Source organism: Pistacia vera, unplaced genomic scaffold (assembly GCF_008641045.1).
Source record: "Pistacia vera cultivar Batoury unplaced genomic scaffold, PisVer_v2 Contig142, whole genome shotgun sequence".
In the NCBI taxonomy this organism is placed as follows: Eukaryota; Viridiplantae; Streptophyta; class Magnoliopsida; order Sapindales; family Anacardiaceae; genus Pistacia; species Pistacia vera.
The window spans coordinates 1,179,448-1,194,529 of NW_022195489.1; the positions used below are offsets into that span (position 1 = coordinate 1,179,448).

Below are 15,082 nucleotides of genomic sequence, written 5' to 3' on the forward strand. Positions count from 1 at the left end.
CCACTACTTCTCCTAACTCTACCTCATCCACATCATCTATTTTATCACCTATCACTATAGGATCAGATGAGTCTTATGATACTGTTCCCCTTACTGTTGAGCTGAATTTACCCAAGCCTCCACCACCTACTCTAAATACTCATCCCATGATTACTAGGTCCAAAACCATAGCACATATTACATGTCTTGTTTCACCCCTTTCCCTTGACACTAAAGAACCAGCTACTGTCATAGAAGCTCTATCACATCCTGCCTGGAAGGCTGCCATGCAATTTGAATTTGATGCCCTGCTATCTAATAAAACTTGGGAATTTGTACCTGCTACTGCTGAAATGCATCTTGTAGGCTGCAACTGGGTATTTCGAATAAAGTACAATCCTGATGGATCCATTCAAAGGTTTAAGGCAAGGCTACTGGCAAAAGGCTTTCAACAAAATCCAGGAATTGATTATTTAGAAACATTCAGTCCAGTGGTTAAGTCACCTACAATCAGAGTTATTTTAAGCTTAGCAATGAACAATGGCTGGGAAATTCAGCAGGTTGATATAAATAATGCCATTCTTAATGGTGAGCTTACTGAAAAGGTATACATGACTCAACCTGAAGGTTTTATTAGTTCTCAACACCCTTATCATGTGTGTAGGTTAGTTAAGCCTCTTTATGGTCTAAAACAGGCCCCTAGAGCCTGGTTTGAACAGCTCAAAAAGGCCTTTTTAAGCTGAGATTTTGTTCACTCAGTTGCTGACCCTAGTCTTTTTGTTTATCAACAAATGGAGAAAACCATGTATGTTCTAGTATATGTTGATGACAGCTTACTTACTTGAAATGACACCAATTTGCTGCATGAAACAATACATAAACTGAATACTCAGTTTTCCTTAAAGGTCCTAGGCTCCCTCAAGTACTTTAATTTCTTGGTTTTGAAGTCACTAGAACAGCTTCCTATCTTCATATGAATCAGGAAAAATATGTTAAAGATCTCTTAACAAAGACTGGTATGTAGGATTGTAAGCCATGTGCTACTCCAATGGCCATTGGCACCAAGTTAACTTTAGGAGATAGTGATCTATATGAAAATGCAGCTCTATATAGAAGTACAATAGGAGCCCTTCAGTACTTGACATTATCCAGGCTTGATATTGCTTACTGTGTCAATAAATTAAGTCAATTTCTCAAGGCTCCTACACAAAATCATTGGCAAGCTTGTAAGAGATTACTTAGGTATCTTAAAGGGACCTCTAACTATGGAATTCTCTTCATTAAAAGCACTAGAATCAACCTAGAATGCTACACCGATGCTGCTTGGGCTAGTAGTATTGAGGACAGGAGGTCCACAAGCGGCTGCTGTGTTTTCCTTGGTACTAATCTACTGCAATGGACTTCTAGGAAGCAGAAAGTAGTGGCTCTATCTTCCACTAAAGTTGAGTATAGAGCACTTGCTCAAGAGTCCACTAAACTGGCTTGGTTTTGCAGCTTATTCTCTGAACTTGGTGTTTCTTTGTCAGAAATTCCAGTTATTTGGTGTGATAACCAAAGTGCTGGTTCTCTTGCGTCCAATCCGGTGTTTCATGGAAGAACTAAACACATAGAACTTGATGCATACTATGTTAGAGAACAGGTTACTTCTCACAATCTCAAGGTTCATTATGTGTCCACTGAACACCAAAAAGCAGAAATCTTTACAAAGGCTCTGCCAGCCTCCAGGTTTGAAACTCTAAGACTCAAACTGACTGTACAAGCTCCACCTTCCTATAGTTCAGTCAACTCAACATCTCTTACTTAAATTGTTGAAATTCAATGAAAGTTTTGATGATCTGAATAACCGTGTAGTCATTGCAAAATTCTGTCTTATAGCTGTAAAGTGTGGTTACAGTTTGTATTGTTAAGCTGAAGTTTGTCATGAAATTATTTTTCTTTGTAATCTAAAAAATTGTAGTTTGTATGCAATTGTTTCTTTGTAAGCTGCTTAGTTGTAACTGTGTTGTAAAGACAATGATTGCTTGAAGAATGTTGCTGTTACATTGAAAGATAAAGTTGAAGTGTTGTAGTGGAGTAGAACTGAATTGAAGATGAGCAGTAGTGTAGGATAAGTTTTTCAAATTGAGAAATGCAGAGTTGTAGTTAAAGTTTTCAAGATTGTGAAATGCAGAGTTGTAGTTGTAGTTTGAATGCTGAGGTGTAAGGTTTTGGCCTTGGAGACCGATTGAAAATGTAATTCCAATGTGTGCCAAATTTCATACGCAGTACTACATTTTGACACATGCCTGAACACATATTCAAATATTGATGATACTAACCAACTAACCAAGAACTGATCAGTCTTCTTCCAACTAAAATACTTAGGGTTTGGTCGCTTAATTGCAAGTTCATTCCCTTCTAATTTCTCCATTATAAACAAAGAGAGACAAGGATTCGTACCTGTAATGAAGCAATCTAAATCATGAGAAGCTAATGCAGGTAGAACCTGAGAATGCCAGTAGTTATAGTTCTTTTCCACTAGCCTCACCGAGAGAGTAGGAAGTGACGAATGAACTGTTAAGTTCTACGTACCTCCATTACCGAGCTGTTCAGCATCAATCTTGGATGTATTATCTGAAAAATCAGGATTAGAGCTTGCCATTGATGCTAGTCTATGGCTCTGATACCATGTAAGGACTAGAAAATTGTAGAAAGTAAAAACAAGATTTGAGAGAAATCGAGAAAGAAAGACAGAGCAAGTAAAATTGTATTTTGCTTCTTCTCTAACAGAACTATCAAACATACAGTGGCTAAGTATTTATAAACTCACACAAAAGGAGTAAAGCAAAGACTACGTCGTTTTAAGTATTACACCATGTAAATTGAAACTACACCGTTTGATGTTCTCCACCTCTCTTGTTATACTAACAGAGCCCAAGTAGACGACCCTGCAATTTTGAGGACTTTGGGTTCCTAAAATCTTAGATGACCAAATATTATGCAACATCGATGAATCACATGAATTCGATCCGTTAATTTTGCATTTATGAATTTTAATAACTCCTAGACTAAAAGTACTTACCTTATCTTGACATTAAGTGCATAACTTCCAAGTAATGGCTTTACCAAGTCAATAAAGTATATTTGTTCATCTTCTTCATAATAATATTATATTTCACAAGTAAAAACCTAATCCAAACTCTTTCAACATTTGAAAAAACTCTTATAGTTAAATTAATACTAAAGGACTTTATCTAACACTAGCAGAAAGTGATGGTCAACATTTAGAATCATAATGGATACCTGCAGAGACGATTTTAAGACTCAAATATATATTTTCCTCCAATTATTTCTGCAGAATACCTGGTCCACATGTATCATATGGCTTTATATATGATAAATAATCGATTAATAAAATTTTAGGTGCTAATAAAATTAATTACCATCTTTGTCCTATATACGAAAAATATAATAATTTATTCAAAAACTATCTTTTACATTATTTCTTCTCAATCATTAATTTAATTGATTTTATGACTATTTAATTGATTTTCTATCATTGATTTTATGATTCATAAATTAATCATTAATAATTTAACAAATGCGATTGATTTAATTTTAAACATTATCTCCCTTAAAATTTGACACTTTCAGTAAGGGGATTAATTTCTGAATAAGAACTTGTTATATATGTCATTAAAAAAAAAAAAAAAAATTGATTGTTTCACAGTTTTTCATAATCAAATATATGTCAGTACTCTGAGCATCCCATGAAACTTTAAGATAAAAATAATAAATGCAAAAATATAAAAGAGGACCATTTCCATGTGTAAAAATGTGTTGATGTAAGCAAAGAAGAAATTACAAATTTTACTCAATCAAACAAGTGCAAACTAAGATAAAGATAGTCAATGAAGACTTAGCAACTGCCAATACTCTTTGTTATCTGCTTCGAGCAGGGGAAAACAATCGAGACTGCTTCAATAAATTTCACCTATAAATAGAGTTGCTAGCCTTGCAGCATTTCTCACCCCTCACCAAGAAATATTAATTCTTGAAGAATAGAGCGAAAGCATAATCAAAATGAAAAGTTTCGTTCAGGCTTTTGTCCTCTTGGCCTTGGCTTCCTCATTTGCCTCCGCTTTTGACCCCAGTCCTCTTCAGGACTTCTGTGTAGCCATCGATGAGCCAAAGAACGCTGGTATTTACTCACTTCTCTTTCAGTATATTCATATAATCTAGCTAACTCTTCTCCTATGTGTAGCTAGGCATTAATACTATTCTTACTGATTTGATTGTTTGATGCAGTGTTTGTGAATGGGAAGTTCTGCAAGGACCCCAAGCTCGCCAAAGCTGGGGACTTCTACTTTTCAGTTAAAATGCCTGGAGACACGAACAATCCAGTTGGTTCAAATGTTAGCGCTGTGAATGTCGATCAAATTCCAGGACTTAACACTCTTGGCATTTCAGCTGCCCGTATTGACTTTGCTCCTTATGGCCAAAACCCACCTCACACTCACCCTCGTGCCACTGAGATTCTTGTAGTTCTGGAGGGTACTCTTCTTATTAGTTTCGTAACATCCAATCCTAATAACACACTTATTAGCAAAGTTCTTAACAAGGGTGACGTGTTCGTCTTCCCCATTGGTCTCGTTCACTTTCAATTCAATATCGGAAAAACGAATGCTCTTGCCTTTGCTGGTTTAAGCAGCCAGAACCCCGGTGTCATTACTATTGCCGACGCTGTGTTTGGGTCAAATCCTCCAATTAATCCAGATTTTCTTGCCAAGGCTTTCATGTTGGACGTAAAAGTGGTGAAAGATCTCCAGGCGAAATTCTAGATGGATGATTAGAGAAATGTGTCAAATGCACTGAATTAGCTTCTATAATTTGAATAACGCTTGCCTAGTTTATTGTTACAATGTTGTAATAACGTGATTACACATTTTATATGTGCCTCCACCCAATTTGTTTGTTTCAGTTAGTGATATAATGTTGTTCCTATTATTTCTCTCTTCTCTATCGCAGATATCTACATAATTTATAATATAGATACATTTTTTATGATGCGAAAACAAAATATGATTGATGAATGAATCCCATAATTCTAGGACTTCCTCTAGGTGCTTTTTATTTCGCAATATGATATGACTGAGTCAATAAACTCAATTGCTTGGAAAATATATTTTTTATTTCGAAAGAAACTAATAATCTATTGTGTGTATGTATGATGAATTTTATGTGCACTAGTATATTCACTCAAAGTTTCTCATTGTTATAAGTTGTTCTCAAGACATCATAAAAAAATATGGGTCCTGTAGGCTCTAGGAAAATCCTTAAGAGAGATTAGAATGTGAAATTCAATAGGCTAACATTTCCCCACATACTCAATAACTTGATTATTGTTGAATATTTGGACAATTGTTCAAGTGATTAAGCATGTTTAAATTGAATCTTAATATTAGAGACCAGGACTACTCCAGGTTCATCCCCTTGTGGGACAATTTTCCGCAGCTTTAATGGAGTTTTTCAGGCTGCTGTTTGGCGGTCCCTCTTGGCCCTTTGGACCTTATTTGCAAAGCCTTTTCATGTTGAGCTCAGTTCATGCATGTTACAAAATTTGGCTCTTTCTATTTGGATAATGAACGTCATGCCACTCTCTTTCATCTATGATTAGCTTACGTAATTTATCCCAAGGGAACACAATCGGTTTTCCTTCTATTTTATAATAAATTACCTCTTTCAGGTTGTAAAAACAAGATAGAATGATAAAATTATTGATATATTAGCACTATAGAAAAAATAACAAGTCTTTTTACTGCGTTTGACTTCTTCAAAGCATAACTAAGGGATGCATAAAGATTATGTGACTTTAATCATGAGGTGTATATGTGAGTGTCACCGAAAAACAGAGAGCAATAAGGACAGAGAGAAAGCACAAAGCCTTTTACTGATCTTTCGTTAATTGCAAAGAAGAAGAGCTACTGTTTTACATATACTTTAAGTCAGTAGCCTTTTACACTTTAAACGACGGTGTTTTGGGTGTTCATTATTTGAGCTTCAATGTACACTTTAAACGACAGCGTTTCCTTTAAATGATTTATAACTTTGGCACTTTGTCTTTTGTCCAACATTGCCCCTCAAACTGGACTGCCTAAGTTTTTTACATTGCGTTGTCTGCATTATGCTGAATTTGTCCAACATTGCCCCTCAAACTGGACTGCATAAGTTGCTGGAATAATGAAATTTAACTCAGGTGCATTTGATCCACCCCATTATTCACACTGAAGAACTAACTGCATTGAGCCAAATGACTGGGCTACAATTTCTCACTAAAAGAAACTTCAAATCCGCAATAGCAGACTTGCAAAACAAATCAAGTATCTGGACTGAATACATCAATCAACTGAACTACAACAAGTGAGGAAACATCTGAGCTGCAAGCTAAATACATCCATCAATTGAATGCAATATCTGAGCTGAAAAACATCAATCAACTGATCTGCAACGTAGTGAGGAAATATCTGAGCTGCAAGCTGAATACATCCATCAACTGAATGCAACATAATAAGGAAATTTCTGAGGTACAACCAGAACAGTTATCTGAGCTTGCAGAAAATTTTTAGAACTGCAGAAGAGCAATTAACTGAGTTGCAAACCAGATCAGAAACAAGATAGTTGTCTGAGCTACTACAAGAATCAATTATCATAATCTTCAAAGAACACCAATTTATCAGAATTGAAGATCAATTAACTGAGCAGATCAAAAGCAAGCAAAAATCAAAGAAAAAAAAAATCAATTATCAGAACTCCAGACCAGTTACTCCAGATCAATTAACTGAGCAGATCAAAAGCAAAAACAAGAATCAATTATCAGAATCTTCAAAACACCAATTTATCAGAACTGCAGATCAATTAGCTGAGCTGCAAACCAGATCAGAATCAAAGCAAGAGTCTATTATCAGAATCTTCAAAACACCAATTTATCAGAATTGCAGATCAATTAACTGAGCTGCAAATCAGATCAGAAGCAAAGCAGACCAGATCAAAAGCAAGGCAAAAAGTAATCGCAGCACTGAATCAACCATCATTTACTTGCAAACATTTCCTAATGACACCACATTCAGTTTGGCTCTTAACTCAGTGAACTGAGCAACTAAAAGGGCTTTAGTAAGAAGATCCGCAATTTGTAGCTTGGAGGGAACTTATTGGATGGCTAGCTTTTTTGTCAAGACTTGTTCTCGAACATAATGAGTGTCAATCTCAATATGTTTTGTTCGAGCATGAAATACGAGATTAGATGCAAGAGCACCAACACAAACATTATCACACCAGATTACTGGTATAGTGTGAAAGGTTAGGCCAAGCTCAATAAACATATTTTCAAGCCAAGCTATCTCTATGGCTGTGTGAATAGGGGCTCTATATTCAGCTTCAGTGGAGGAAAGAGTAACAACTTTCTGTTTCCTAGAATTCCACTGAATTAAGTTTGGTCCTACGGATACACAATAGCCACTGGTAGATCTTCGATCCTCTATACTTCCTCCCCAATCAGCATCAGCATAACACTCAATATGAAGAGTGCTTGCTAGTTTAAACAGAAGGCCAAAATCCAGAGTACCTTTAATGTGCCTCAACACCTTCTAACAAGTTTGCCATTGAAGTTTAGTAGGTGCTTGTAAAAATTGACTTAACTTGCTTACAATGCAGATGATATCTGGTCTTGTAAGAGTTAAGTATTGAAGTGCTCCTACAGTACTTCTATACAAGCTGGGATTCTGAAACAGCTCACTGCCAATTGAGCTAAGTTTGACACCAATAGTCATTGGAGTTGAGCATGCATGTGCCTCCATCATTTTGGTTCGAACTAATAAGTTTGAAGCATACTTGGACTGTTTTAAGTGAATACCTGCTGAATCTCTTGTTGCTTCCAAGCCCAGAAAATATTTGAGTAAGCCAAGTGCCTTTAAGGCAAAATTATCATTAAGATCTTTCATCAACTGCTTAATGAAGACCTGATCAGAACCTGTGATCAGTATGTCATCGACATATACTAATGCATAAATCGAACCAGTGTCATGTTTCAGGATAAATAAACTTGAGTATGATACTGAGTTTTGAAAGCCTTTAAGTTGTAAAGCAGCCTTCAATCGATCAAACCAAGCTCTTGGAGCCTGTTTGAGACCATAAAGTGTTTTGTTCAGCTTGCAAACTGCATCAGGAAAATCAAAACTCTCAAAACCAGGTGGCTGCTTCATGAAGACTGTTTCAATTAAAACTCCATTGGAAAATACATTGTTAACATCTATCTATTGAATATCCCACCCACGTGTCATAGCTAGAGTGAGAACAATACGTATAGTAGCTGGTTTAATCACTGGACTGAAGGTCTCGAAGTAATCAAGACTGGGAGTCTATTGAAAGCCTTTTGTAACTAACCGTGCCTTATATTTCTGTAGAGTTCCATCAGCATTAAATTTTGTGCGAAAAAACCCATTTGTTTCCCACTATGTTCATGTTAGAAGTAGGTGCAACAAGCATCCAGGTGTTGTTAGCTATAAGTGCATCATACTCACACTGCATGGCAACTTTCTAGTAGCTGCTCTGGAGAGCTTCAAAGACTGTACCAGATTCTGATTCAGCAGATTTAGTAATGCTAGATCCACTAATGAGAAGTGCAATATGATTATCATCACCAGTTTGACTATAAGGAACCATATGGGACTGGACAGTTGACTTAGATTTGGTCACCATTGGATGAATATTCTCATATACTGATTTATCATTTGGTTCAATAGCAACTTGCAGTGAATTGAGATCAACAACAAGTTGACATTGTGGTGATGTATTGGAACAAAGAGTCTCACCGAGACAATTTTCATATGGTTTAGCAGTAACTTGCGATGAAGTGAGATCAACAACAAGCTGACATGGTGAGGAAGAGCAATCTGCAGGAATAATAGGGAGAGTATCTACTATGGTTTGATTGTGATCAATGAAGATTTTGTGATCAGAATGAGGTATAGTAGGGATATTAGATGGGTTAGACATAAAAGGAAACTTAGAAGAGATATTAGGGGAAGGAATTGGTATTGTAGGAGCTAGTATAGTATGGGGAGAAGACACAACGAATTGAGAAGTCTTACCTATTGTTGCATTGTCTGAAGGTGACTGATCAGTAGAGTCAATTACTGTACGGGAACCAAGAGGAGCTGAAGGGTGATAATGACTAGGATTAGAGCCACAAGGAAAATGTAAAACTTGTGGACTTGTACAAGTGTCAACACTGGTCTGAGATGAAGAGTTTAGATTTGTGTGTGGGAAAGAAAACATATTATTGACTGTAAAAGGAAATTCACATTCATTGAATTGTACACTAGGGGTGATAATTACTGTTCCATCAGGTTTTAGACATTTGTAACCTTTGTGTACTAAACTGTAACCAACAAAAACACACTTTATGGTATGGAAATCAAATTTGTGCCTATTGTAATGCCTAGTATAAGGAAAACATGAGCAACCAAAGACTTTTAAGCCTTCATAGACAAGAGTTTGGTTAAAAAAGCTTTTTATAAGGACACACATTATTTAGGACAGGAGTAGGTAGTCTATTGATTAAGTAAATAACAGTTTCAAATGCTAGCCACTAGTATTGTGTCGCATAGATGCATGGGCCAAAAGTGTAAGACCAGACTCTACAATGTGTCTACGTTTCCTCTCACTCCTACCGTTTTGTTGGTGAACATAAGCACAAGATTTTCTAACCTGAATACCTTGATCAACTAAGTATGGTAAAAGGGCTTTGTATTCCCTACCTTGATCAGATTAGAGGGTTTTGAGTTTACATCCAAATTGCCTTTCAGCAAAATGCTGAAATTTGATAAAAACTGATCTGACTTCAACTTCGGTCTTAAAAGGAAACAACCATTTAAATCTACTGTAGTCATCCAAAAACTGCACATAGTATTTAAAGCTTTCTACTGAGGTACAAGGGGCAAGGCCCCAAACATCACTATAGATCAGTTCTAATGGAGCTATGGCATGAGATTGTGATGCTGGAAAGCTAGACTGGTGTAATTTACCTAATTGGCAAGCATCACAGTAGGTAACACTGGAACTAACAGAGGTCCTAATTTTCGATGGAAATTTTAAATGCAAGTTAGTTAAAATTTGATGTTGAGTTTGTGAATGAGGATGACCTAATCGTTTGTGCCAAAGCATGTATTCATCAGACTATGCGTTGGCAATTAAACAATGAAAATCAGTATTATTGTGTTTGTGGTCAGAATTATCAGATATAAAGGCTGATTTAGAGACAGAACTTTTGTTAGAATCAGAAATTTCATTATTTTTCAAGGAAGTAGTACATTGACAATTTTCAGTAACAAAAGATGTACAAGTGCTATTATTTAAAACATGAGAGACCTGATCAACATTGTTACTGAGATCAGAAGAAGTCTGACCTAAAGAGGACTAACCTTTATTATAGAACTGACTTGTATTATTGGATTGACCTTTATTATCAGAAACAGTAGACATACGCTGATTTAACTGGACTGAACACCTAATGTCATTACAAGTATTTGACAACTGAGAATTGGGTTCCTTAATAGAGCTAACAGAGGCTATATGGGAAGGAAAATTATTTGGGGATGACACATGAGTAGCATAGGAAGGCTTGTTGGAGGATGAATTCAACTAGTATAGTCCCCCTTTAATATCCCCTTGCAGTAGGATTGCTCTTGTGAATGTGTCCTTGACAACACAACAGTGAGCATCAAATTCAACAATGACGTTGTTATCTTTAGTAAACTTAGAGATACTTAATAGGTTTTTTGTAATTTTAGGGACACAAAGAATGTTCTTTAGATGCAAAGATTTAGAATGAAAAGTACTAGGCAAAAAGGAATGGCCAGTATGAGAAATATTAAGGTACTCACCATTTCCAACCTGAAGTTGATCCACTTCACTGTAGTGTTTGCTGATATTTAGATGACTAAGGTCTAAAGTGACATGGTCAGTTGCCCCTGAATCCATATACCACACTGGATCAGTTGGTGTAAGAGATGTAGCCACTGCAAACTGCTGCTGTGCTTTGTTAGAGTGATTAGTGCCATTGTTGAATTTCCCATGTTAAGTACCAACTTGAGTACTATAAGATGGTTGTGGATAAGCTGATGGGCAATAAGAGCCTCCTATAGGACCATTGAACTGAGGAATGCTGGATGGATAATGATTGCCACCACTATTGTATTGGTGATAGTTGTATGAATGTTGATTGTTATGTGGCTAAGAGGATAATCCTTCATGATACGAACTAGGTGGTTGTGATGGGTAACCAATGGGATTTTGAGACATACCAGTAAAAGCAGAGTTATACCTATGATAACATTACCCAACTGAATGTCATGCTTTACTGAATAACTGACAGATTAGTTTTCCTCTTCCAGTAATATGTCTTCTTCCTCTACCATATGATATTCCCCCAAAATATAGTGGTCTGTTGTTATACAGAGGCTCATTGTAGGTTTGAGGGATAGTTTGAGAGCCAGGTATTATGGGATATTGAGGGTAATGAGGATTGCCAAGAGACATCAGAGTGGGAGGTGCTTTATAACATGGTCCAGTCATTTTGTCAGATTGTTGGCTGACTAGGTCTTGTTTGGAGGAAATGTTTGTGACATTGTTTGAACAATTAGAATCACTCACAGAGTTGCCAGTAGAAGCTATGTGGGTTGAAAAATTGTATAAATCAACAATATTGAACTTTTTCAAGTCTAAGTACAAATTTTTGCAGCAAAAATGTGGCTTCTTGCAATGTAACTGAATCAAATTTCGACTCAATTCGTGAGGTTAAGTTCACTACAACAGCATTGAACTCAGGACCAAGTCCATCTAAGATGTACTGTAGTAAATCTTCATAAGTGATTATCAGTCCATTAGTTGACAAACTCTCTGAAATTTCCTTCATCTTTTTGACATAATCTCCTACATTTAATTTTCCTTTTTGTGTTGTCTGAAGTAAATTCTTGAGATGTAACGCTCTAGCCTTTGAGTCAGTAATGAACTCATGTTCTAACGCAAACCATATCTCAGTGGAGCTTCTACATTTTAACACATACCTAAACATGCTTTCTGAAATTGATGCTAATAACCAACTAACTAAGAACTTATCAGTTCTTTTCCACATTATATAAGCAGGATTCAATTGCTCATTAACTGAAACACTACTTGCCCTAACTTCACCACTAGATTGACCTAACTCATGATCAATTGCTGAATTAGAAATTATAAGAGGTGAGGGACAGGAAACCCTACCAAGTAGATGATCTTCAAGTTCGTGAGAGCCAACTGTGGACAACACTTGAGAGCTCCAAAAAGGGTAATTACTTTGGGTAAGCTTCAGATTTATGACTTGAAGGCGGGTAGCAAGAGCTGGAGTAGCTTGATTTGTTGGTTGCTTCAACATCTTGTTTGAGTCGTTGAGCACATCAGAAGATCTTCCAGAATTCACCATTGACGCAAGTCACGGCTCTGATACCATATGTGAGTGTAACTGAAAAACAGAGAGCAATAAGGACAGAGAGAAAGCACAAAGTCTTTTACTGATCTTTTGTTAATTACAAAGAAGAAGAGTTACTGTTTTACATATACTTTAAGTCAGTAGCCTTTTACACTTTAAACGATAGTGTTTTGGGTGTGCATTATTTGAGCTTCAATGTACACTTTAAACGACAACGTTTCCTTTCAATGATTTATAACTTTGGCACCTTGTCATTTGTCCAACAGTGTTGTCCAGTTGGGAACTGGACTCAAGTGGTTGAACTTACCTGTAAGGTCAAGGGTTCGAACTGCACTGGAAGCATCTTGTGACCAGGGGTATTTACCGAATCAGGATTAGTCTTATACCAAGCTTCTGTCTGTCTTAATTTCTAAGTAATTTATGACTATATAGGAATGGGCCACTGTCAATTTTCATTTGGAGTCCTTGTCGGCTATAACATGTTGCTATTTATTTATTTATTACATTGGTGTCTCAAACATTGGGTTTTTCATGGGAGTGAATCATTTTCCTACCCGAAGTTTGCCTTAATTATATGTTCCCACCCATCATTAAATTAATCCCTTAGTTTTGACAACAAAATGACATTTTTGTCGCACAATATATATTTAGGGTTAATCTTACTTACACCCCTAAATTACAAACACATAAAATTACCTTTATACACTTGGAAATTAGCTATAAACCCCTATCTTCAATTTCTATATTACAAAACATATTCATTAAAATTGTATATATTTTAGAATTATAAAAAAAAATACAATTTCCAAAAAAAAAAAAATTGTAAAAAGAAGAAAAAATCCAGATAAAAAAATTTTATAAAATAAATAAATAAAACTGAAAAAAAAAGTGGCCGGAATCGCTAGGCATGATTCCAGCCAACCTTTTCTTTTCATTTTTTATTTCTTTCAAGCTTTTTATTTTTTTATTTAATAACTAATTTTATTTTTATTTTTTTAAATTTATTAACTCTAAAATAATAAAAACCAAACCAGGGGTGAAAAAATACATTAATAAAGTTTGGAGAGGAAAATGTTATGCAACCTCCTTAAAAATCATAAATTCAAATAGTAAATGGTATTATAGTCTTTTTATAGCTTTACCTCTGTCAGGTAACATATTCCATTGACAAAGATTGATGATGGTGTGAAACTTTTTTTTTTTTTTCCAGTTTATGGTGGAAATGCAATTACGGCAAACCTTAGGTTGGAAATTGTCAATCACTCTTTCAGGCTATATTTTGTTATTAATATAGGAAAAAGAATATAGGAATCATACTTTTTGAAGCTTATTTGCGCTATATTACGTATTGGACAAGGACAAACAATAGAAACTAAGTGTGGTTCAACTACATTGACGAAATTCTTTGTTTTCATCTGTCAATCTTTAACTACCTCTTTATTCTTTGACGAGCACTCTCAACAATTTAATTAACTTTAAGATGACTTGCTTTAATTAACAATTTAACATGCTTTAATGTCTATAATGTTTTTTTTTTTTTTTTTTTTTTTTTTTTTTTTTTTTTTTTTTTTTTGGGGAGATAGAAAGAGAATGTATAAGGAGGACAGAACAAAAACAATCCTTGGGTTAGGACCAACTGAAATGTCTATTATTTTCATACGACAACTTCGTAATTTATATGAAGTTTTTGTATTTCTTAATCAATGAATGGGACATGGCTTGAAATAAGTGAATGGTTCTTTTTTTATTTTCCCTGATTCTATAACTAACGGTGTGATAAACTCATTATTAAATAAGCATATATATCTAACTTTATATCAACAACCGAAAGATTATCAAAAAAAAAAAAAAAAAAAAATCATTAGAAAGTCCATCCATACATGATACATAAAAAAATATAGGAAACAATACACAATCAGGTTCCTTCAGTCCCATGAAAATAGTTCAATAGTTTGCCCACTTGCAAACCTTGAAACAACAGATTGTTTATCGCATCACATATGGCTTCAACAAATAAAGTTTTTATTTGTCGAAGCCATATGGAAAGGAAAAAGGGTTTCTCTTCTTCTAAGCCAAGGATTTATAAATTAAATGGAACTAAGTCAAAAAAGTTTAATTGTTTGTCTTCATAACCAAATTATAATTCTCAAGTAAAAACCTAATCCAACACTTTCAATATTTAAAAAAGCATAAGTAACGGAAAGGGATGGTCAACATTTAGAGTCATAGCGGATGCTGCAGAGACGATTTTAAGACCCAAATATATTTTCCTCCAACTATTTCTCTATATACTTGGTCCACATATATCATGGCGTTATATTATCAAATGATGATTAATTAACCCCAAAACTTATAACGTCATCAAGTATCTAGGCACTAACCTAAATTTTGTGCCTCTATACTTTCTTTTAAGTAGGATAAGACTAAATCTCTACGATTTTTTCTTTGTCAGTAGATTGATAGATATTCTTTTGCTACCAAATGAAGTCCTTAGCAGCATCATTCATCAATGCTTTCTAGGGATGATTTACAAATCAAATTGGATTGCCAACAGTACTTAAGTTCATGTAAAGTCTAGGCTGAATAAAAAAAAAAAATAAA

At 35.2% G+C, this 15,082-nt stretch overlaps 2 protein-coding genes across 2 annotated transcripts; both read left to right on the forward strand.

Moving 5' to 3' along the window:
• The first annotated feature begins 1,027 nt into the window (after positions 1-1,027).
• On the forward strand, positions 1,028-1,783 carry LOC116123388 (secreted RxLR effector protein 161-like). The gene has a single exon (XM_031409162.1). The coding sequence runs from the start codon at positions 1,028-1,030 to the stop codon at positions 1,781-1,783; it is 756 nt and encodes a 251-aa protein (XP_031265022.1).
• Positions 1,784-4,035: 2,252 nt separating this feature from the next.
• LOC116123351 (germin-like protein subfamily 1 member 13) lies at positions 4,036-4,981 on the forward strand. Its single transcript, XM_031409138.1, has 2 exons — positions 4,036-4,159; positions 4,267-4,981. The coding sequence occupies exons 1-2, from the start codon at positions 4,042-4,044 to the stop codon at positions 4,797-4,799; spliced, it is 651 nt and encodes a 216-aa protein (XP_031264998.1). The 5' UTR covers positions 4,036-4,041; the 3' UTR covers positions 4,800-4,981.
• The last annotated feature ends 10,101 nt before the right edge of the window (positions 4,982-15,082 follow it).

Excerpts from the sequence above, each read along its gene's own strand:
- LOC116123351 (XM_031409138.1), top strand. The coding sequence starts at position 4,042 with ATGAAAAGTTTCGTTCAGGCTTTTGTCCTCTTGGCCTTGGCTTCCTCA. Across the intron at positions 4,160-4,266 it reads CGATGAGCCAAAGAACGCTG|TGTTTGTGAATGGGAAGTTC; the intron begins GTATTTACTCAC and ends TGTTTGATGCAG.
- LOC116123388 (XM_031409162.1), top strand. The coding sequence starts at position 1,028 with ATGGCCATTGGCACCAAGTTAACTTTAGGAGATAGTGATCTATATGAA.